The sequence below is a fragment of the Sphaeramia orbicularis genome, chromosome 4 (genome assembly GCF_902148855.1).
Source record: "Sphaeramia orbicularis chromosome 4, fSphaOr1.1, whole genome shotgun sequence".
Classification (NCBI taxonomy): domain Eukaryota; kingdom Metazoa; phylum Chordata; class Actinopteri; order Kurtiformes; family Apogonidae; genus Sphaeramia; species Sphaeramia orbicularis.
Genome location: NC_043960.1, coordinates 27,412,432 through 27,438,775, shown reverse-complemented (window position 1 = coordinate 27,438,775; position 26,344 = coordinate 27,412,432). Strand labels below are relative to the sequence as shown.

The following is a 26,344-nucleotide window of genomic DNA, read 5'->3' as shown; positions in this document are numbered from 1 at the left end:
TTAAACCCACCAGCATTTACTAACAGTAAACTGACTGTGGATTCTAGTGTCCATCTGTCCGTCCGTCCGTCCATCCATCCATCCATCCATCCATCCATCCATCCATCCATCCATCAGGATGGGACCTCAGCTGAAGAATAATAACATCACATCAAATAAAACTGGATTCATTGTTCGTATGGATCAGGTACTTCTATTTGAGTTATGGACTGAGGTTTTGAGTAACAGACCACAGAGGTTGAATGCAACAAGGTGGGGATTCAGAAAGGCATAGATGCAACTGCAACATGTCACACACCCAAATGCTGCGCGTTTTTGAGGCACATGTGGTTGAATGTGACGACTAACATTGGGTGTGTTCACATTCTAACATCAGGAGTCTTTCGCAGCTGTTGGCACAGCTTCACCTGCTTTATGTTAAATAATGCTTTAATTACAGGCTGTCTCACTGACATTACCCGATACATTACAGCAAATACGTTTACTGTAAACATAATTTGTTCCATATTTGCTTTGCTGTCATAAGCCTTTAGTATACATGTAAACCAACTACATTTCCTATATGTAAATTCAGGCTCATTATTTTTGCAAGATTAACTTACTGCTGCACTTTTTAAAAAAAATCTCTATTTTCTTTAACTTCTCACAAGTTGCTTTGTTTCCTTTGTTTTGTCCCTCTAACCACTTTAGTTATATGTTAGTACCATCTCTGACAAACAATAGAAAGCCCTATTTTAAACCATAAAAAGGATCACAATCTATCAATGAGCATCAGAAATGTACTATCTGAAGTGTACAGCTACTTTGTGACAATACATCATGCAAGGAAATGTTATTTCCAAAAAAGAATAAAAATACAAAACATATCAGAGTCAATGGCTACAGACTAGAATCATGTTAACATTTATACATATGAAACTGTCAAGTCAAGAAAGCCACACTTGTAAATTCGTTGTATTATCAGACCGTGAAAATATGTAAATAGAAAGGCTACACACCCTAAAGTCTTGGAATCACTCTCTTTCCACTATCTGTTCAGAGACGCTACAGCTTCAACATGATCTGACTTGTGGTGATTTTTCTCTACTTTTTTTTCACTATGCTTCCAAAGAATGAGGTTAAATATGTGGCGATATTCGTGTTGGTGATGTGTATATCATTCACTGAACCATTTCTCACTAACTAAACTAGATATTTCTTTACTGTGTTAAATACAACTTGTGACTCTCATGACTTGGAAATCTTATTAATCTTAATTATCTTTTAAACTGACAAACATTCATTTATTCTAGCTAGCTAGTTTGTTTAGTTTTATTTCGAGCACATAAAATCATCAGATCACAAAGAACCATACAACATGGTCAGACAAAATTTTTTGGCGCTCGAAAAGGAGTGGAAAGAAGTATAACTTGTGGACTCCCACCGCCTTTTTACAAACTAATAATTAAATTAATTCTGCTTCCTTTGCTTTGTTAGCACACTTTTGTTTCTATATATTTTTACAATAAAACAAAGCATTCATACAAACCATTGACATACACTTTTTTTAGTCACCTCAGACACAATCAGATTTGCCTAGTCAACCGTTTTTAATATAAACTATAATATTTATATGCACTTTAAATACTTACTACAAATACAATCACTAATAAATGTGATAATATGTCCTAATCATGATAGTCTGTATTCATTAATTAATTAATTACAATATCTTATTTTATGCATTTTTCTATATCATAACTAGATATTCACTTATTCAGATAATGTTCTATATTTTGTTATTATAGTGGATTTATACATCCTTTTAAATGCAAAAATTGAGGAACACATTTTTAATTTAAGTTTTGATCTAGATTATTCCACAGATGTAATTTAGTCTATGAACTGCTTTACCCTCTGAAGGGTCATGGGATGCTGGAGCCTCTACCAGCTGCCAACGAGACTGACGTGTAACGACAAATATCCATACACGGTCACATTCACACCTTCAGGCAATTTACAGTGACTCATTAACCTGTTAAGATGCATGTCAACGGATGGTGGAAAAAAGCCTGTGTACTCAGACACAACCCACACAGATATGAGAACATGCAAATGCCACACAGAAAGGAAACCATGACCTTGTTGCTGTGAAGTGACAGCCCTAACAACTGCACCACTGTGCCACCCCACCAATCAACCAGGATCAAAAAATTATATAACATATAGTTAAATCTTATAGGAGAACCTGGGAGAGATTTCATCAATTACTACATATTGCAATTATTATTTCAAAATGGGAGTGTTTACATGAAAATATTATAATATGGTGAATGATGTGATAATCATTCATTAACACTGTAACAATCATTAAAGTAAATGTGTGTTAGTACATGGTTAAATGAACATAATGTGATAATAATGAGGACAAGTTCCCAAAAGACTCAGGTCAAAACTTGAACACATTATTTATACCTTTATTATTTTTTTTTATGAGCCAAATAAGTTTTGTGAAGTATTAAGATTTAGTAGTGGTCGTAAAATTTCGGTGACTTAATAAATATAAAATGAAGCCAACAAGTATCTGTAGCTGTGTTTTGGTTATAACATCTTATTTAAGCCCAATTATAAACCATAAATCCTGTCTAAGCATAGCCTTATTGTAAAGTCGTGCCACACAGAGTTGTGAGTTGTTCTTTTAATCCTGGTATCATGCTGTAAAAGTCATCAAGTGTTTACATGCCTAAACCTAACTGTAAAACTTCAATAATGCTGTTCTCACTGTTACTGCTGAGAGATGTTTTGATGGACAATTTTCATTAGTTTAATATCAAATGCTGTGGCACTTAAACTTTTTAAAATTCACCCTTTTCATAGTGATCTAAACATAGGCAAAAGTAAATAGATTAACTCATGCAGACCCAAACATCCACTGGCAACTAAAATCATCTACTGATCTAAAATGTTTAATAACTTCTGAACCACTAAACCTATCAACACATTGAAATAACTGGTGTGAAATGCAGCTATTCATCTTTTCACAGTCATCAGATATGACCCATTTGGACATTCAAAGGCTCCGTAGTGAACGTGGAAACACCGTCATCTTCTACAACATTGATTCACCAGTAAAACCCATGGAGTTTGATCAATGACAGTGGATGGAGATGCTTGTTTTTACATTCAGTTATTGATATCTTTACAAAAAAAGTCACTTTTTCTTCAGTTTCATCTGTTTTTGATATAATATCCCTCAACCTTAAACTGAACTTTTATGAAAATCTACATAATTAGTATATTAGATATAGGAAAAAACCTGATTGTCACTGAAAAAAATGCAATAAATAGTCAAAAATCACTTAAGAAAAGTTATACATAGAGAAAAATTTGTTTGGGAACTGCTACAAAAGTAGGTTTGAGCCTCTTTGGGTTAAACAACACAGTTTCATTAAAGCCATTGTTAGTATCTCACACATATGGAATAAATGCTCTCTGGTATCAGTGTCATCACATACACAAATTATCCATCAATGCTGCAAGCTCGGCACTTTTATCAACACTCATAGAAATACTCTGAAATTCAAAGTTTCAACCTTACTGTGTTATTTGGAGGACATAACAAGATTTAATTGCTTTTGTGAATTTTTTTCAAAAATTTGTGGAAAATCAAGGTCAATTAAGTTACCATATTTGGTTCCTTACCCCTAAGTGGCAAAAAAATAAAAATAAAAATCCAAGAAGCAAATATTAAAAAATACAAAAAAACCCCAACATGTAATGTGAAATGAACATGCATTTTAGAACATTAGAACATCACTTTTAGAACATTAGACCAACATCAGTGCTGATCCAGACCCCTGTCCACATCCACATTGTCCCTTTGAACATCATGCCTTACATCAGTACCATTACTTCATGGTACCTAACAAAGCAGGTACACTCACTGTTCATGTAGAGGTGGACCTTACAGACCCTGTAGACCACATTGGACCTGAGAGTGTTGTCTCACTGTCCTCATTGGAACTGTTGTTGTCACTGTCTAGTAATGTATGAGGAAGTCACTTGCCTGAGAAAGGGTTAAGTCTTATATTATCATCAGCATTATCAGCTGAAATTTTATTTTAATCTTTGACACATAGGCACAAATGTCATTTTGTACTATATTATAGTGTATTGAACTGTACTGTTTTGTAATATATTACACTGTTTTGCTCTGTACTGCACTTATTCCACTGTATTGCTTTGTATTGCACGGATCACTGTTATTTATTTATTAAGTGGGGACTGCGGAAGAAAATTAGCACTGACGCAAACTAGCATATTTACACGTTTATAGTGAAATGGAATGTATAAATGTGTTCATTAATGTGCACTGTCCCACTTAAATAAAGATACATGCATATAGACATACATCATTATTTTATGAAAACTCATAGGCTATGTCATTGCTGTAATTACCTCCGCCAAGGAGGTTATGTTTTTGCCAGGGTTTGTTTGTCTGTCTGTTTGTCTGTCCGTTAGTGTGCAACATAACTCAAAAAGTTATGGACAGATTTTGATGAAATTTTCAGGGTTTGTTGGAAATGGGATAAGGAAGAAATGATTAACTTTTGGGGGTGATCCGGAAGAAATCCTGGATTCTGGATCACTTTGAAATTTTCGTTAACATTGTGGTAAATGGGGCCAAAATTTTTGTTTCCCAATATCTCGCTTAATTATTGACCAAAACTCATGAAATTTAACTCAGGAATTGACAATGGGGTCCTCTATCACATTTCAAAGGCTGATCCGGATCTGATCCAGAAGGCGGATTTTATTTTAAAAAATAAATGTAGGATTTGTATCACCGATTATGTGGGGAATTTTTGCGCTTGGCGGAGGTCTGCGCTCTCCGAGTGCTTTTCTAGTTGTTAAAATGATAGTTTTTAACTTCAAAAATGTGCATGTAATGATTTCAGTTGACTTTCAGGACTGTTTTCACAGAGTGTTTTCCTTATCATTCCTTGTCAGCCTTGAGTGTTTGATCAAGCCGAGGCAGCGTTCAACCCCGGGGCTCTACAGTAACCTTTCAAACTACACACCAAGCAGACACACCTTTGAGAAACATGCATGTGACAGTTGAAATTATCCATCCCTTCACGAAGCAAGGGAGGGAGGGGGGAAGAGGAGGGGGCTGCATGTGGAGGTGTGAAGGTAGGATGGTGAAGTACAGAGGTGTGTCTGTGGCAGAAATTATTTAAGGCACATCAGTTTGCTTTGCTCTGACCGCCTGACTCCAGTTTTCCACAGAGTTTACACTTACACCAGCATACTGGAAGACTATTATCTGGACTAGTGCATGGTGTGACATCTCTGCAAACATGGCAAGGCTCTCCCTTGCAGTAGTGAGCCTGCTGCTACTGGTACTGCTGGCTTTGGTAAGTGTTTACCCTGCAGCTACTCACAGCATTCACCAAAACACAGTGATGTGGTGCCAGAGAATCTGTGGTTCCATGAGAGGCTTTTGTTTTCGGAAGGAGATCACTATAATTAATCTGTTGGATGGGTTTTTATGCCAAGAGTTATAGAGTTAGCCAGTAAGGACCCAGTGCTACTTTTGTGGTAGTTCCCAAAGAATTTTTTTGGTCTATATTCAACATTTCTTAAGTGATTATTATAAAATAATTTTTCCAGTAAAATCATGAATTTTCCGATATTTAATGTATTGATCATCAAATATGTTTATAAAAGCTCAGACTGAAGTTGAGGGTTAAAACTGAAAAAAAAAAACAACCGATATTTACATCAAAATCTATCAAAACACTTCCTGTACACACTGTATAAAATGTATAATATGCTATCATATGCTATTTTAATCTGTAATATATAATATTTAATCACTGCTAAGCACTTCTGGTTAGATGCAAACTGCATTTTGTTGGTTTGTACTTGTGACATGTGCAATGACAATTAAGTTGAATCTAATCTAATCTAATCTAAAAAAAAAAAAAAAAAAGAACATAAAACCAGTGTGTCCATCCACTGTCACTGATCCAACTCCATGGGTTTGTTATGGTGTTGTTTAATTGGTGAATCAATGTTGTAGAAGATGACGGTGTTTCCATGTTCACTATGAAGCCTCTGAAAATGGGTCATATCTGATGACCATGAAAAGATAACAAACTGTATTTTACACCAATTATTTACATGTATTGATAGGATAAGTGGATCAAGGTGGTTTTGTTTGCTGGTGGATGTTTGAGTCTTTATGGGTTAAGATTACAATGCAAAGCTGAACACTGCAAAAAGAAAAAGAGACTTCAAGATTTCTGGAAATTGACTCCTTTTACATTTTTGGCAAAGAAAAGTATTGTCGAGCATGTTCTTCATTAGAAAAGCCATCTAAATTTAAGTGGTTGCATCTATTTGTATTCATAAGATATTCTCTCAATGTAAAGTGTCATAAGACAACATTTGTTACAATGTGACGCTATTTAAATAACATTTGATTGATTGATATTCCAGCTAATTTGGGGTAAGAATTTAACCAGCAACAGGCTAAAACAATCCAATACTTATATACCGATGAGTGTGTGTTTGTGGTGTTTGTAATAAGCACTTAGAGTTCGGTACATTTTCCTAGTCTTTATTTTAGTTTCATGAAGTAAAATTTGATGATTCCTTGAGAGGTTTTTAGTTTAATACAAGAGATTTTTTTTTTTTTTTTTTTTAATAAAGGTGCTAAAACAGTAAAGTTGTTGCACTTTGGGCTCATTTTGTGATGGTTTCATAACTGTTCTCCTTTTAGAGGAGAATGCTGTTTGTGCAGATGAGGTTTTGTGCATATTTACTGTTCCCTGAAGCCTTTGTAATGACTACTGGTGTCTTAACCCATAAAGATCCAAACAGCCACTGGCAACCAAAATCATCTACCGATCTAAACAGTTTAATACCTGTTGATCCACTAATCATATTAATACATGTAAAAAATTGGTGTAAAATGCAGTTTATTATCTTTTCATGGTCATCGGATATGACTCATTTCAGAGGCTCCATAGTGAATGTGGAAACACCGTCATCTTCTACAACATTAATTCACCAGTAAAACCTACGGAATTTGATTAATGACAGTGGATGGAGATGCTTGGATTATGTACAGTTAATGATATATTTTACTGCAAAAGTCACTTTTTCTTGAGTTTTCTCTGTTTCTAATATAATAACCCTCAACTTTAATCTGGGCCTTTATGAACATCTGCATAATTAGTGAATTAAATGTAGGAAAATACCTGATTTTCACTTAAATGTTGCAAAATGCAGAGGATAATATTATAATAAATGGTGATAAATCTCTTAAGAAAAGCTAAATAGAGATTTTTGTAACTGTCATTGAAGTAGCCCTGGGTCTTTATGGGTTAAAACAGCACTTGTCAAACTTCAGTAACACAAAGCCCAGCTCTGACTGTAACAACAACTGTAATGTACTCTGTGCATGCAAGCCTTTCAGTTGTTATTAGTAGACATTTTGCTATTTAAATGAGCAACACTGACTTCTGATATTTCACTGTTTGTGGTGAATTAATTGATGGTGATAACACTTTATAAAACAGAATTTGAATAGATGGACACTTGTTTTATACACTTCAGAGGAGCATTATTCTAGTAAATGAGAGAAAAAAATAATATGCTCATTAAAAGAAAAAACTGCAAATATGTGTTATGAAACTGACAGCAGTAATGTGCAAAGATAATCAGAATTTGCCATTGTGTATCTAAATGTGTATCTTGTCACAGAATCTTTTATCTACACTGGAAAAAATCAAAGTCTTACAAAGTGTATTTTTCTCATTTCTCGTCAAAATATCTCATCACACTTAAAATAACACATAATCACCTTATGAGTAGCTTTTCAGTGAGATATAAAGAACTTATTTTTAGACAATAGATCTTGAAAATCTTATTTCAAGAAACCTTACCAAGATAATTTTCACTTGTTCCACTGGCAGATTTTTTTTTTTTTTTGCTTGAATAAAAATAAATAAATAAATCTTGAATTAAGCAAAAAAAAAAAAAAAAAAACAAATCTGCCAATGGAACAAGTGAAAATTATCTTGGTAAGATTTCTTGAAATAAGATTTTCAAGATCTATTGTCTAAAAATAAGTTCTTATATCTCACTGGAAAGTTACTCTTTAGGTGATTATGTCTTACTTTAACTGTGATGAGATATTTTGACTAGAAATGAGAAAAATACACTTGGTAAGATTTTGATTTTTGCAGTGTAACAATAGAAACACTTCCTTCTCTTCCTATGTATTCTGCATTTTATATATTACATATTCAGATTTTTATTCATGTGAATTACTGAGAATATTCCTACGGTACAGTGTAAAAACCCTGGGCCAACATGAGGTTTGTTGGTTTAGTAAAGTTTTACTGATCATACATATGCATTTCTCAGTCTCTGTATTGCGATACAATCTGGATATTTATGAAGTATGCACAGCAAAAAAAAAAAAAAAGACCAGTTTTATGGAAAAACAGCTTCTATAAACCAAAGTGCTGGAATTTAATATGACCTCTCTTTCCACTTAACATGTTCAGACAAAATGAGATTTATTGCATTCATTTTCTGATGTTTTATACCAGGTTTCATTCAGATTACTGAGTAAAAGTCTTAGTCCACGTTAGGTTTGTTATATTTGCAGGATTGAAATCAGCATAAATATTTATTTCACATTCCTTTTTCTTCAGTTACAACAAGAAAATACACAAAATATATGCACAAAACACAAAAAACTGAATTATATGATTTAGAAAGATTAAAGTCACTATATAATCTGACCCCATGTCAGGAAACTAGTACTTAACCAAAACTACTAATTCTTTTTTAATTATCTGGCAGTACTGCTGCTCGAACCCACTAACCGAGAACACAATAGTATAAACTTTAGGCTGCTTTTACAGGATAATTGCTAGGTTTTATAATTATAGGCTGGTTTTCAGAATGTGGTTATGCCTCAGGTTCAAGAAAAGAAACATTTGTTGGACGTAAATGTGGATTATATTTGTTCTATTCTAACTTTATGCAACAGCCATGTTAAATGAAAACTGTTTAATCACTTTCTGATTAGAATAAACATTACATGTTACAAACTTTAGCATAAGACTTGACCACTTATTAATGTTGAGGGATTAAATAGCACAAAATATAATGAGTAAAAGTAGAATAAAGCCTTTTAAATGATTAGCACTTTGTATATGTGAATTTATACAATCATTTCCCTAATGACCAGGATATTAGGTATTAACAAAGTTTTCTATATAAAAAATCAAGCTAGATGGGGTAAGAACACCAAAACTACCAAATAATGGATGAAAAGCTTTATTTTTTTTTTTAATGTTGCAGTTGTAATCAGTAAAAAAAAAGTTGGAAATTGTTCTGTGGTTCGTTCTGTAACAGTCGAATAAAGATCAAAAGGAAAGTCAACCCTGTGACTGAAGAACAGAGGATCGTCTTTCCACGTAGATTCAGGTGTTTTCATAGAAGTATGGGGATTAAATATATAACTGACAGGAAAAATTGTCAATGTAAAGATTATGTCAGTCACACATTTACCACTGCTCTATGTAGATCAACAGAACACGAAACATGACACTTCACACAGCTTTGATATACATGTTGGCTTCACTTCTCCATTCTCATGTTTTTCTCCTTCATGCAGCTTTGTCTTAAATGTCTGCATTATTGAATTATATAATGTGCCAAAGAACATACATACTTTTGTATTAAATGATCAAATTCCTATGTAAACAGTCCATGTATGGTTCCTTCATTGGTTATTTCATGTCAAAATAAAATCAGAAAAACTAAATTAAAACTGAAAAAGACTGGCATTTTCATCAAAATCTATCATTAACTGAACAGAAACCCAGTGTGTCCATCCACTGTCACTGATCCAACTCTGGGTTTTAGTAGTAAATTAATGTTGTAGAAGATGATGGTTTTTCTTTGTTTACTACGGAGCCTCTGAACATCCAAATGGGTCATATCTGATGACCATGAAAAGATGACAAACTGTATTTTACACCAATTATTTACATGGATAGATAGGATTAGTGGATCAACACTTATTTCACTTTTTAAATCAATTACTGATTTTAGTCGCCAGTGGATGTTTGGGTCTTTATGGGTTAATATAACCATAATTTTCTGTGTTAGATATATAGTTTTAAATCTTCATTCATTTCATTGACTTAAATGACTTTTCACATGTGGTTAGGGTTAGGGTAAAAACAGCTGAAAATTGATCTGAGCTGCTCTTACTTCATCTGTGAAATTGTGTGCAACCCATACTCGTGACTCGTCTCTTTGTTCAGAAATGCTAATATTTACATAGACATTGTGCTTGTGTAAAATTTGTGTTGTAAGTCGGTCATTTGTGAACAGAAGCAGATCACATTTCTACTTATTGTACAAGCCCTTATGATGCATGTAGGTGCTATTTTTAACCTCTTTAGTCTTATTTTTAGTGTGTCACATACTGAAACAACATTCTAGATCTCGGTTTTGAAGGGAAAGGAAGAGCTAAAACAGTTCAGTCAGGTTTTTTTATCCAAACTTTGCCAGTTACAGGCAGTTTTTCATATAGTAATACATGATCTGAGCTGATGATAAACATAACCAGAGGTCGTTGACCCAGAATTTAATCCAGTTTGTCCAAAAACCCAAAGATGGTCGACATCTGACACATTTCGTCAAAAACAGCAGTTTGTCAAAGGCCTTTTCTCACATTTGCGGCTCCAATTTAATACGGCTCATATGTTTGTTTCCTGTATTAATTCATTCATTCAGGATTGCAATCTACTACTATTCAGTTGTATGTATACAACAACATTTAGTCAGCATTTATTCAGTTTGTTCCAACTGGACTCAATACTCCAGCTTGGATATTTCATGATTTATTCGAATTTTTTTGTTTTAGGTGTAAACATCCATATAGCTGAATGGAAACTATGTTCATGTGCTTATTTAACATTCGAGCTGACAAAATGCATACAGTCTTTTACCCTGCAGCAGCTCCTATACAGCCCAAACTGTAGTAAAAGCTTTTATTTCTAAATTTTTTTGGGGTGATAACATTACCCTCTTATTGTTCCACCAGCTCATGCATGAACAGGCCTTAGCACTGTTACTATGATCAACTGTGAAGACACGTACACACTGAGTTGACTGATTAAACACAACAGCGTGATGGTTGCCCCCCCCCACAAACACACACACACTGGCCCCTCCCCTCCCATCCTCAATCATCATCTCTTCTCTTTCACCTGCTGTTCCACCTTTCAGGACACGCCCTCTTACCTGCAGCTCTGCCACCCCAGCGGCTGTATTCATCTGTTTTCAATCAGTCATCAGTTCTCTGAACAAACACAGAAAAAAAAAATGTTGTCATTGCACATTTCTCCAAACCACAGATGTGTAGGCAACGTATGTGAATCTAAAATAAGTTTCACATCAACGGCTGATAATTGATTAATACTATATCATTATGGCACTTTTCAACCTTAGATAATACGCACATTCAAGTATTTAAGAGTTTTAGTTGTTAAGGCACTCCCTCTACACATAATACATACACATAATTTCCCCAGTGGGTAAAAAAAAAATGGGGTGAATATATATATGCGCTCTGGTGGTATCCAATTGTGGTACACTGCTGTTTTAAGAATAATTTATTGATGATTATTTAATGATTTTCTATTGTATACTTATGAAATGAACTGCAATCAACAATCAAAAATAGTGTTTTTATATTAAAAAAAAGAAACGAAAAAACAGAGTTGAACCATATGTAAAGGGATGAAGTGGATGCAAAAAGAAAGTTAAGGGAAAAATTCAAAATGACTGATTTTTATTCATTAAGGTTCTGCAACAATTTAAAACCTTAAACTGATAAAACATAAAATAACAGACATCTTGAGCCAATGATTGTATTTTATTTAAAGCTACCCAACAAAGTGAACTGTGAAAACTTACAACACCATCGTATTGTAGTTAAGGTCGTTTTATTCAATAACTTTATATTTTAGCTTCATTTATCCCTGTAAATATTCTGTAACGGCACTGTATACAGCCGTTAATCTTCCCATGTTGACGTCATCTGTACATTCGTGACTCATCTACATCTATATTTACTCATCTTTAACTAATCAACCAACACTGGTGCATTATTGTATGCTTTCAATCTAATATCAGTCTCATGTCAGTCTTGCGCCACAAACAATGATCTCACCACAAAGCAGGGATAATCATGTCCAAAACCACAGCCTAAAGCAGTGCAAAAAGTATTCACCTGGCAGCTGACAGTGGCCTGGCTCCTGGCCCCAAATCCACTTCCCACCACATTGGCATCAGATGATCACATCTATAAATCAAATCAGTCATTGCTCACTGTTAAGAGTTGTAATTACTGATAATCTCAGTCAGAAAAGCTCATTTCTCATGTCTCTTACGTGTGAGGAGGACAGGAGTTACTGGAGTAAAATTAAGTGTATACAGCATGGGTGTCAAACTCATGTGTCAGTCTCATCTTAGTTCTCTAAATTCCAACAATACTGTGTCTGTTACTAAATATTTTGTGCCTTTGTGGCTCCACTGTGATCTATATATAATGAACATGTATAAATGATATGTCGCGGTATAGTATTTTTAGAATTGCACTTATTTTTGCTCAAGAAACCTCAGGTTTTTCAGGTTATTTGCATTTTCGTGAAAAGACAGTTTGTAGTGGTAAAAACTTTCAGAAATTAACTGTACTTTTTTTGCACTAAAGGTTATTATAGTATCATTTTACTGGTCTGGCTCGCTTGAGATTAAGTTGGGCTGTATGAGGCCCCAAAACTAAAATGAGTTTGACACCTCTGATATACAGTATGTATACAGTATGTCATGAGGCAAAGCAATTGAAATATGCAAATAACAATTAAATAGTCAGTCTGGGTTCACTTTTCTTATTTTTTCAATGACTTAATGTTATAAATTGTTAGAAATATTCAGCTATGAAAAACAGTTGTAGTTTAGATTGTGTTTTAACCCCATGAAAATGTTCACTGTCCACATTCACACTGATTCACTGATTGGATCTGATTTTTTTTTTTTTTTTCTGTTCACATTAATTTCTAAAATGTGGCCAATATCAGATCACAGTGTGAACCGTTCATAGTCCAGAACTGAGTCACATACTGAATTGATGAATACTACAAGTCGGTTGAAGATGGTTTTCAGTGTAAATCGACCGACAGAGGCTTGAATCTTCTGTAAGAAACAGTTCATTAAAGTATAATCGCTTGTGTTTCCAGTTGCTCAGTGCTGATGCAAGATCAAGGAGTGAAAAGGCCCTGAGGAGGAAGAAAAGAGAATGGATCCTTCCCCCTTGCAAGCTGAAGGAGAACACAGACTACAGAGACAGGAAGTTCATTGCCAAGGTAATTTGATTTTTGATTATTTCCCACAGTTTAGAAACATGGGGCGGAATAAAGTAATAGTGAAAATTTGGCTGATGTGGTTTTTCAAAACAACAAAGTAGTCTCTTCCCCGCCATCAATCCTGCAGTGAATAAACCCGTCTGTACTTGTAACAGCTGGGACAGAATATTTTATCTCTGTTCTATAATGCTACTACTGTACATACTGGTATGATCCGCCCTGGGCCTCAGGCTCACATGAACACTGAGTGACTGATATAGGAGTCTTCTATGAACACAGAGAGACGGAAAGTCCAGTTCACCTCCTTTTACCTGTGGCTGATCTGGATTAGACTTTTCATGTCCCACATCTAGGGATGTAACAATTACCGGTATAACGATAAACCGCAGTAAAATTGCAGACTGTTAGTATTACCGTTTAAATTCTAATTATCATGATAACCGTGTTTGATTATCGCACTTTTAGGGGAAAAAACCCTATGTAAAGATCTGCTTTAATGTCAAATATTTAAGATAAGATATTCCTTTATTGATCCCACAATGGGGAAATTCACAGTGTTATCAGCAGCATGAAACATACACACAACATGCACATACACGTAAGAGCAGTCATATAAATTTGAATAAAAAAGTGTTTAAAAAGGATAGTGCAAATATGGTTTGGTATGATGTAGTGCAATGGTTAGAATATATATATATATATATATATATATATATATATATATATAAAAATACAGATTTGAGTATATACAGCATAGATGGGATAGAGGGAGGGTTGTTATTACTCCACATTTGTGGTGATCTACTGGGAGCAGGACTGATTGTGAAGTCTGACAGCAGAGGGAAGGAAGGACCTGCGGTATCTCTCCTTTGTGCAGCGTGGGTGAAGAAGCCGGTCACTGATGGTGCTTTCTAGGGCTCTTACAGTCTCATGTAGGGGGTGGGAGACAAATATGTGGGAGACATATTTGAGTATAGTTTTAATTTATTACAATTTTAATTTTATATGCCTAATATCTGGAACCAATATTCACTTTTAAAGTCTTTGAAAAGGTTCATTAAGCATCTGTGTGTTATTTATGCAGTATAGTATATACATTTTTCAAATCTGATTTTTTTTTGTGTGTGTGTGTGTGTGTGTGTGTTTTCTGTCCTTTTATGTTTTTATAGTTGGTTAAAGTGAAAAAACATAATAGACAGATGACATAGATGAAGTTGTGCTGAAAAAACAGATCCCAAACATGGCTATAGTAAACATTTGTTTATACAGTATATAAAGGCAAAATCAAAAGGACTGAAAAACGGACAAAATAGGCTCAGACCACTTAGGGTTAATATTTGAATGTTTCTGTCAACAGAAGATACATTGTGACTCTTATTTTTTTTTTTTTTTAATACAACTTGGTTAAATTATTTCAGTGTGTGTATTACTACTTTTTGAACATTTTGAGCACAATTTCAACAATACCGCGATAATAATGATAACCATGATAACTTTTGTCACAATAACTGTGATATGAAATTTTCATATCGTTACATCCCTACCCACATCAGTGGTTTAGTGGTCCCTGGAGAAATGGGTATACTCTCAAATTTTGCCTTTTTTTTCTTTAAGTAGTCCAGAAAAACGCCCTGTTTTAGAAACAGTGACATGTAAGACTACTCTATTTATTTTACCCAAAAATCTATCAGTAGTATTTGCTCACTATTATAAATTTATCATGACTTGATCAGGAGCAGTTTGTAGGTATTACTGGTCACACAAGCAGCTGCATGAATGTAAATGTATTCAACATGAAGCAAACATAGGATAACGGTAGCCTTTCATAACGTTAGCCTTTTATTGACCCTTTGCACGTTACGCCACGCTCTGTTCACACCACAAACGAGCACCATGATGGACGGCGGAAGTGCCGGACTGCACACTGGATGGCAAACCGGCAAATATAGAATTTGATCTGAACGTTCTCATTTTTGTTCGTTTTTAACCCTGCTTTACACGTACAGTGGTCCCACAGTTCCAACAGTTCCAGACTTCTTCAAGGACACCCATGGTTTCAGCAGGGTTCCAGAGAGAGCCTGGATATGATGGACCTGATATTACAGATAGAGCAGGCTCTGTTTGTGTCCATAGCATATTAGCTCCACCTAGCTAGATGACTAGACTGGGTTAACTACTATGAGCCATTAGGCTCCAGTGGCTGTCATAAGTAGCCTACAATATTAGCTCTGTTGTAGTGGCTGCCTTTTTTTACCAGCTGCACTATGTTCTATGAAATACTGTTATTGTCATTATGCTGTGCCATATGTTCTAGTGGTGGAACTGTACATATTACTGTGTGTAGCTAGAAAGGCAGACACTTCAACAACAGAGCTAATACTGTAGGCTACTTATGACAGCCACTAACATTATTACACAAAGTTAGTTAATTAGAGCTGCTTTTGGTTACAGTCTATTTGAGTTTTGATGGCCTGCTGGGGGAAACATGTTAAATACATACACAGCTAGCTAGTTAACGTTAGCTGTATCTTTCCCTTACCATTATGAGATACATTCCTCTGCTGTGAGTGCAGTACAGAGACTCTGTAATCTAACCTGAGACTAAGAACTGGTATCATCCAGACTTTTGTCTGCTTTTAGATCAGCACCTGTGAATGGGGACACTCCATTTACAACAGAATGGTACAGATCATGTGCTTTAAACTCCGGTAGTCTGGAGGATTTTGCTAGATTCGTAAACACATCAGGGGGGAGAAAGGTCGGTAGCTAGCCCTGCTATCGCTAGCTGCTCCAAACAACGTTCTTTCTGCCGTTCAGTAAGGTTAGTCACTTCGCAGGACAACTCCAAAACCTTATTTTCAGTACCGGTGTCGGATAAAATATGGACCCCTATAAAATTTGTACCCCTGCCCTAACCCTAACAACCCAAAAGCGCACAATTCTACTCGCAAGGTACTTATTTCATAAGCCTCGCTGAACCTGACATCCGGTAAGGGTGCGCTCGCGCGTGCGCAAATTCCAAATAGGTCCAAATTTTACAAGGTCCGTATTTTATGCCACACCGGTAGCCATAATCCGTCGCTCATTCGTTTGTTTGTTGTGCTGCTTTTTTTTTTGCCGTTCACCATGGCGCTGAACCCCTAATCACGTGATAATTGTGACGTTGGTGCACAGGGTCAGTAACGTTAGCCTTTCATAACATTAGCCTACTCACACTATTGGTGACAAAATCTCTTCTCTAAACGCGCAGTCATATGACCAGTAGTTTAAAACAGTGACTCATTCTGAAACCACCTTAAACTTACCTCAGAATTGTGTATTTCATGAAAGTAGGTTTGCTCGATACGTGTCACTCACTTAGCAGATGTTTATTCTGCCTGTCTTGTTCGCATTTCCAATCATCGTGCACCTTTCAACAAGATGTGCAGTGACCTGTCAATCAACTGGGGCGGCACTGGTTCCTGAGGTGTCCAATCAGGTTCCAGAGATGGACAGCACTAATTAGCGATATTTTCCTCAGCATGACCCGCCCTACTCTGCCTGATTGGCTCGTTTAGTCCTCATGCCTAAAGTTAACCAATCTAATCAGTGAGAGCAGCGAGTACTAGCCAATTAGAGGCAGAGTAGAGCGGGTCATGGCTTCACCATCCTAGGGTAAAAAATAGGACCAATGGCCCTGTAGCTTATTGGCCAAATGAAAAGCTTTGGGAAATGTATCCAGATGCCATTTATTATCACCCAGTTCAGTGTATTTATTATATTACAGAAATAGCCCTTGTTTTGGTCATATTCCAATCAGATCTGTAAAAAAATTCAAATTCCAACTTGATATCATTGATACTGATTTATTGGATCAATCCACTTCCTATGTGTTATAATGGGAAAATTTTTCAAAGACTCACCAAATCCAGAATCAGATCCGGATCGAAATAATTTCAATACCTTGTGTTGACATCATCATAAAGAAGCTGTATACCAAGTTTGAAGTCAATCAGAACTGTAGTTTTGGAGAAGAAGACGATTGAAATTTTTTCCCCATAAGAGCCCATGTTAAATTTTCCGTAAGTTCCCGGATCCAGAAGAAGATCCTGATCAGCATGTGGACATTATGTTTTGGTCATCTTCCCATCAGGGCTGTACAGTATAAATTTACACTGGATATTATTTATATTTACTTAGTTATTGCATCGATCCACTTCCTATCTCTTACAATGGGGAAATTTTTCAAAGTCACACCAAATCCAGAATCAGATCCGGATCCAAATAATTTCAGTAACTTTTGTTGACATCATCATAAAGAAGCTGCATACCAAGTTTGAAGTCAGTTGGAGTTGTAGTTTCGGAGAAGAAGACGATTGAAATTTTTGTAACGGATGACAGACGACAGACGCTGATGACGCCGACGGATGCCGCATGACGACAATAGCTTACGGCCTGTCAACTGGTAAGGTAAAAATGAACAATTTGGCTGCAGATACTACTGTATGGTGCACATCAGGGGGATTTAGAAGTGGGTACACGCAACGATGACGGAAAAATAAGTATGTTTACGCCATATACAAGCATATACACTGGATTACGCCACAGTCCCACATTTTTCCATCAGATCATACTAACAGTTGCATTTTATGTTAAAATAAAATGTTTAATGTCAAAATAGAGCAGATGACTGTTTTTCACATCCAGGTTCCAGCATAAATGCACTGACAAAAGCTCTGTTGTGTGTCAAATTGACATATAAGCAGCAATATTTTACACAGCTGACAACGTTCAGTGTAATTCCAAGGTGTGGAAAACAGCAGAATGTGTCTTAGATATGAGAAACTACGCCAGTGCAGGATCACTCTCTTTTCATGTCTCCATTTTGCTTCAAGGTTGAATTTAAATCATATGAATCACATAGAACACTTTTATTAGTAACTTAATTTATGACAAAATTAAGTCAGATTGGTAGTACATCAGTATGACAGTTGTTTTAGAGGGTGGGGCTGACAGTAGCAGCACTTATCAGTAAACACCTGTGTGAACATGTCATGGGTGTAGCCAGCACTGCACAAAAGTGACAAAGTCAGTGTGTATCAAGGAATAACACACACTACAAAGAGGTCTGGGGGGGGGGGGGTCGATCCCACCACTAGATTCCCCAAGAAGGCCTGTACAAAATAAGATAATTATTGGGTAAAAATGTCTTATTTTAAGTAAAATTGCTGCCAGTGCAGTAAGAAAATTGCGCTTCCTAATATAAGAAAATATTTTCTAAGGATTATGAATGCTAAAATTCTTATTTTAAGCGGAATATACTTGTTGCAAGTCTTCGTTGTAAGACTTTTTTTTATCTATGGTATACACTCCTGATCAAAATTTTAAGACCTGTTGAAAAATTGCATGAATTTACCTTTTTCACTGTTGGATTGTAAGAAGGTTCTAAGTAAAGTTTTAAAATGCAAAAAGAAGTTTTCAATAAATTGCTTACTCAGATTTTTATATGTCTCTCTCCCACTTCTTCTTTTCGCATTTTGTAACTCTACTTATACTTTTATGACTGACTATAAATTTGTGGATTTTTTTTTTTACAAATTTTTGAAAATTGCAACTTAGAAAATTTGTCCAACCAGTTTCTCAGACACTATTCACCCAATTCTTTTCAAATGTCACACATGTTTTTTTACTACTAGGAAAGATACAGTGCACAGTTTTATGACTGGATTTCAATTTTGGGATTTTAAATTTTTTTTTTTTTTTTTTTTTTTTTTTTAATTTCAACTTTGACAACTTTGTCCAACCCATTTCTCACACAGTATTCACCCAATTCTTTTATAATGTTGTGCCTTTCTCAAAATTTTTGCTTTTTTTTTTTTTTTTTTTTTTTCTTTAGTTTTAAAAACACTTAAAGTTAAGACTCTAAACTAATCCCTGGGTAGGTAGGGTTTCAGTGAACAGGCGGGGCAAAGTGTTGTGGGGTATTAGCAGGATCTGCTTACTTTTTCATGTTATCCTTTGAATGGAATTTTTTTATGTTAAAATGTAGTTAAAATTGTCTAATATATTCCAGTGGATAAAACTACAATAGCAGATTTGAGTGCTTTACATTCATTTGTTTTACTCTCTGGATACATTAAAAACTCATTGCCATTCTAAACACTAAAGCTCCCTTGAGATTTTCCATCGTCACACTGTGAATATTTACAATGCTCTATCACTCTGTTTGTATTTTGTTAGATTCGCTCTGATAAAGACAAACATGCCAAGGTGGAGTATTCTCTGTCCGGACCAGGAGCTGACAAACCACCGTTCAATCTCTTCAGAGTGGACCATGACACCGGGTTTGTAACTGTCACCGATATTCTGGACCGTGAGAAACACCCGCAGTTCAATGTAAGTGTGTCTAAAACTCAGCCCTAAACCTTTAAATGCATGAACTGAACAGTGTCTCCAATATGTTTCATGACTTATGCTCTGCAGTGTGTGTTTTATACATCATTAAAATCATCCTAACTGTTTTAGGGATTATACATACTGATTCACTGAAGTTCTTGAGACATGTTCACCCTTTAACCCCTGAAGTGTCTGTGGTGATCGTTCTGAATGTAGGATTTAAAAAAATATATATATTCACACAAATTCAACAGTTTGCTCAATAGGTCAAATTTCAAAATGAATAGACTGATAGAATAGACTTTGTTCTTTTCATAGACATCTGAGCATGCTCAGTTCACCCCCCAGGGGCAAAAAAACAGAGCAGTGAGTGAGACTGACTCACTGTTTTGTGTTTTTTTTTTTTTTACATTGTTTTCCTTGTGTGCAAGTGACCCAGAATAAATGCCATTACATTTTGAGAAATGTAGGTCAAAGTTTACTTTTTTTTTTTTTTTTTTTTAATATTTTTAAAAATCTTTTTCCCCATTTACATATAATGGGCAATATTTAAAATGTCTGTAGCAGGAAAAATATTGGTTGAATTCATACTAAATTGGGTTCATAGATTGCCAGTGACCCAGAATAGACATGGTTACATTTTTGGAAAAGTAGGTCAAAGTTCAAATGGTTTTTTTTTAATCAATTCTTATGTATTTTTTCAATCTTATCTTATCATGGGTGAAATTTCCAATGTCTGTAAAACATCAATTTTGTTTCAATTTACTTCAGACCTGGCACATATATAGAGACAATTGATATGCTGACATCAGCACATGCATAGACATGATGACATCAGCTGGACAGGAGGGGTTTGTTGTGTCCATTTTCAATGCAACAAAAGGGAAAATTATCCAAGGGGGTGGTTACTTTTCATAACCACTGTCATAATTCTGTTATTCTATACTTACACTCATCAAATTAGTCCTCAGTTAAATTCTGTCCAAACTGTTCGTATTCATGTAATTATTCCATTAATGGAGACCTGCCTTGTACCTGAGTATGATGGCAGTGATCTGGGAACACCGTCCACAGTGCTTTGGAATAAAATCTTCCAATATTACGTGATGGAAAAGGCCAAAGCCAATGTAGCATTAACTGCAATGCTACAAACAGCTTTTCGAAATATTAGCCTATATCCTACTATACCCTTTCTGTAATCTGCTGTCACAGTTTAACCTCACTAAACAGACCAGTACAATACAAAACCTAATGCATTGCATGAATAGACTGCCAGGTCACACTATTCAGGTTAAAGCTTAAATTTCCAGTTAGAATGACATCATAAATACATTCTCATCCTATGTTCCATTTCTCTTCTTCCATGCAGCTGACGGGAATTTGCAGATTCCTGAATGGAACCTTAGCAGAGGAAGAAATCCCACTCACTGTCACAGTGCTCGATGAGAATGACAATCCTCCGTATTTTGAGCTGCATGTCGGCAACATCACAGAGGCAAGCAAGCCAGGTAAAACAGAAAACAGCTGTTTGAGGTGTAGAAATACACATTTTTCAGACTGATCTCATGAAATTGCATTGTATGCCACGCCAGTTCTTATGGCATTTGGCGTGCTATACAAACGCATTTTCATCCTTTCATGTGTTATTTAACACCATTTGATTGTGTGTCAATATACGCCAAGGTCTCTGGTTGACATATCCGTAACCATTAACCCTAACCCTATCCATAAACCTAACCCTAACCATTAATTGCGTGGTATTTGACGCAGCATGAACATACACGCAGAAAGCTTATAATGCGTACAGATAACACGCCAATTAACAGTGGTGTGTATGGCATGTCTATTTACGCAATTCATGATATGACGTTGCATTTTTACTGTTTCAGGGGTCCAAATGTTTGGCACTTTGCAACCAAGTCACTGAAAATACAAGGACATGGAACTTTATAGTGACGATAGATAAATATTATTATTATTATTATTATTATTATTATTATTATTATTATTATTATTATTATTATTATCATCCTCATTATCATCATCCTCATCATCATTATTATTATTATTATTATTATTTAAAACTTGTATTTTTATATATTTCTTTAAACTGATTTAGGTTTTTATTTTGCTTGAATACATCTGTGACTGCTCCATAATTTAACGCTTGTGATTGAAACACACATCCTTTTTAGAGTTGTTCTGACACAATGTATTCTTAAATTCACTTTCCCTCTTAGATTGTATCCCCCTTCTGTCTCTGAGAACAATTTCTGTATTTTATTTGGAAGTAATTTATGTCTTGTTTTAAAAATTAGTTGTGCTATTTTAACCTGATCTGTGAGGCACCATACATGTAATATTCATCAGTCTGGATTTATAGGCTTACTGATTTATTTATACATATTGTTGTCTATTAAATATAGAACTGTTTAACCAATCCAAAAGAATATATTATAACTGATGGTGCCAAATACTTTCTTTTTAAAGTGTTCACAGTATTTCTACAATTTTTTTGTGTGTTGTGATTGTTTGAGGCATCACAGGCCTTTTTGAGGACAAATTTTAAATTCTTCTGGACAATGTTGATGTGGCAGCTCAAACAGACCAGGCCCTCATTTTTGGGTTGCAAAAATGTTATGGTCTTCCATCTATTCAGTTAATTTTATTTAATGTAAAGAAAAAAATAAATAAAAAATTAAGATAAGGAGAGATGGATGACACTGTTGCCAACAAGGTCTTATCCCAAGTTGTTAGAAATGGACTCTTGGTCAAGGTCCCATGGAGGCAGTATTTGACGCAGGAGGTACCCCTTCCACATTGGGTTTCAAAGTGGAGGGCATGGGGGGAGTTTTATTTTGTTTGGTGACTTGGTGTTTTATTTTGAAATGTGAATGTTACTGCTTGAGTACTGTTTTAGCGTAGTCCAATAGAAGCCAAAACCAGTAATCCACACAAGAACAGGAAAAGGTACAGATAGGGAGAAACAGGAATCCACAGTCACAGAACAGTCTAAAATCAAACAGATGAATCCAATATCAAACAGCGAAACACCAGAGAGCTAGGCACACACAGATAGCACAAGACAATCTGGCAGAAAACAAAGCGAAGCTCCAGGTTTAAATGCCCAGTCAAACAGGTGAACTCAATGAGCAGTCAGGAGCACAGGAAGTAAAACAGGACTCAAGCAGTAACATTACATTTCAAAATAAAACAGGAAGTCACCAGTCAAAACAAAACTCCCTCCATTCCCTCCATGTCAAAACGCAATGCAGAGGGGGTACTTCCTGCGTCTATTACTGCCACCACGGGGCCCTGACCATGCGTCGATTTCTGACGACTTGGGATGAGACGGTGTTGGTGTTGCAGGGGTTAACACTATTGTGTCATGGCAACAAGGTCCAGGGTTCAATTCTGGGTACCTTCATCTGGTTGAGTCCTTTCTGCCTGGTCCATTTTACATGTTGACTACAAGAGTTGTCTCCAGTTTCTTCCCACTGTCCAAACACATAAACTTAATTGGTTAAGTGGTCAGTCTAAATTGCCCATAGGTGTGAATGTTTGTCCGTATATGTCTTATGACATGTCCAGGGTGTACCCCACCTTTGCCCATTGGATAATGATTGGAATTTGAATGTGTATGTAAATGGGCTCAATGATCATTAAGTATTTGATAGAAAGAGAAACCCTCCATTCCCTTCTACCTACTAGTTTGCAACTATAAAGTGTTACCTAACTATTAGTTTAACCCTCCGGTATCCTGTCCAGCAAGGCCCTTACTAAGCACCAAGTGTGCCTTTTTGGCACACTTATGGAATAATGTCAAAAAAATTTCATATAGTTTGTTTTTAATTCTTTTACACTTTTTTCTGTTTCATCAACTTGAGCTGTGAATAAAAATACCAAATACTCAATAATTGTCACATTTTTTAACCCTTTAAATGCCGTGTTTGTAATGTAAACAAACCATTTTTCTGGATACAAAAAAACACACACACAAAAAAATTTTTTTTTCATGTGACGGCCCCGCACCTTTCGGGCACTAGGGGCACTGTCAGTTCTCTTTTGCAGACGGCGATGGCATGATTGGTGGCACCTGTGGCGGTCCAGGCCTGACTATATAGGCAGCTCGCCCGTGATGATCATTGGCTCTCTGGTTCTCGGGCTCTCTGGTTCTCGGGCTCTCTGGTTGTCTCTCTGGTCTGGTCTCGGTGCTGCTGGCTGTCTGGTCTGGTCCTGCTCTGCCCTGCTCCTCCTGGCTGGCGTTTCTCGGCAATTTTGTGTTTTTGTTATTGTTAATTTACTTAATAAATCCTGTTACTTTTTCACCACCTCCGTCTCCATTCTGGTCACCACCTCAGAGCCGGGTTGTGACAAGTGGGGGCTCGTCCGTTTGGTTTCCTTGATCATGTGACAAGTGGGGGCTCGTCCTTTTGGTTTCCTTGATCATGTGACAAGTGGGGGCTCGTCCGTTCAGTTTCCTTGATCACATGACAGGTGGAGGTTGTCCGGTCCTTGGTCCATGTGACAAGCGGAGGTTTGTTTGATTCATTCATTTTTTCATTAGCGGTAGTCTCAGCTGTGTGGGCGGGGCCTACATGATTTTGTGAATGACTGGTTGTAGTAGTGTCCACGTGACGTGGCGGTCGGGTGTGTTTTTTCATTGTGCATGTGTGCGCAATCTGTCTGCTTTTGGAGACTTGAGGTGAGTCTGTCTGTGTGTAGAGCGAGCCAGATGTGTGTTTTGTTAATGTTCAGGTGAGTTTAAACTCTGAGCTCTGTTCATGTCCTTTCACACTGGTGTGTCGCTGCTGTCTGGTCCCTGTAGGTTCAGAGCGTCTTCCCCTTTGGAATTCGCTGGGGGGGCTCTTTCGTAGGTGGTGTTGACCGTGGGTAGAGCAGTTGTCTCGGGAGCACATCCGATGTTTTAGTTGAAGTCGCCGTTTATCCGGTTGCTTCACTATGCATGCGGGATTCCGTGCATAAATACCCACCACCAGTAGACACCTGAAGACTAGGGAGGAGCTTAGAGAAGTTTCTGCTAGGCAGATAGAGGGACTGGCTGCGGTGGCTGTGGGGTGTGTTCTGGCTTTTGGCTCAGGAGTTTCAGGTGAGTTTTAGTGGTTTTTTCTGGTAGGTTAATTTAAAATGGCCTCGGTAGAGGACTTCCTGTCTGCTCCTTCAGAGGAGTGGTTAGACAGCTGTTCCAGAGAGCAACTGGTTAAAGTGGCTGAACATTTTGATTTGGATGTCGGTGATAAGCGGCAGAAAGTCGTTATGAGACAGATTATCAAAGGCAATCTGTTAGAGAGCGGAGTTCTCCGGTCTAAGCCTCAGGTTGGCTTGACCGTAGATTCTGGTGCTGCGTCGGTCTCTGATGTGGGAGACGCAGGCTTAACGTTTGAGCAGCGCAGGGAATTGCTTTTACTGCAGCTGGAGCTTAAACGGTTAGATTTGGATGAACGACGGCTGAGTTTAAGTCAGGGTAGTGGACCCGGTCCTACTCAGTCCTCTGAGGTTCCGCGTTTCGATGTGGTTACTAACTTACGTCTGGTCCCTCAGTTTTGTGAACGGGACCCAGACACATTTTTTTCTCTGTTTGAGCGCGTGGCTGACAGCCGGAACTGGTCTGACGCAGAGCGCACGCTGCTGCTCCAGTGCGTCCTGACAGGGAAGGCGCAGGAAGCGTATTCTGCTCTGAGTCTGGCCGAGAGTAAAGTTTACAGATCTGTTAAAAAGGCTGTGTTAAAAGCATATGAGCTGGTGCCTGAGGCATACCGTCAGCGGTTCCGCACCTGGCAGAAACACAGTGGGCAGACTCATATGGAGTTTGCTAGAGACTTAATTACACACTTTAATCGGTGGTGTTTGTCATTGGGTGTTGAGTCTTATGAAGCACTATGTGAGTTGATAGTGTTGGAGCAATTTAAAAACACTGTTCCTCCACACATAGCTGTTCATATTGACGAGCGCAAAGTGAACACTGTGACCGAAGCGGCTGCGCTCGCAGATGAGTACGTGCTAACGCACAGAGGCCGTCAGTTTAATGGTGGTGTAGACCCTGAGGACAGCAGGTTCCGTTCGTCTGGTAGACAACGGGAGGCTGGGTCTGGATCCTGGAAACAGGACGCATCACCACGTTTTTCAAATAACTCTAAAATATGTAATTATTGCAGAGGCAGGGGCCATTGGAAAGCAGATTGTCCACGCAGATCTGGTAAGAATGCGCAGGTTAAGCCCGTGGTTCTGGCTGCTCCTGTGACACACTCTGTTTTTGTGGACACCTGTGGGGTCAAAATCAATCCTGTTCAGACTAATTCTTGTGTGCCCTGTAGCGACGTTAAATCTGTGAATGATTGTGGTTTGGCACAATCTGATTTTTCTGCGTTCATTTCAGATGGTCATGTGTCTTTGGTGGGCACTGATGTTTCCACTCCAGTGAAAATCCTACGTGACACAGGTGCATTCCATTCTTTTATTCTGGGTTCTGTGTTACCATTCTCTGACAGCACAGCGACTGGAGA

At 36.8% G+C, this 26,344-nt stretch overlaps 1 protein-coding gene across 1 annotated transcript in view; it reads left to right on the top strand.

Moving 5' to 3' along the window:
* Positions 1–5,263: 5,263 nt before the first annotated feature.
* The window catches only part of LOC115418334 (uncharacterized), a 41,065-nt gene continuing 19,984 nt past the window's right edge, over positions 5,264–26,344 (top strand). The window contains exons 1-4 of the mRNA XM_030132759.1: positions 5,264–5,396; positions 13,320–13,445; positions 19,665–19,820; positions 21,190–21,328. Coding sequence (XP_029988619.1) covers positions 5,340–5,396; positions 13,320–13,445; positions 19,665–19,820; positions 21,190–21,328 — 478 coding nt within the window. The 5' untranslated portion in view covers positions 5,264–5,339. The remainder of the gene's footprint in view (positions 5,397–13,319; positions 13,446–19,664; positions 19,821–21,189; positions 21,329–26,344) is intronic.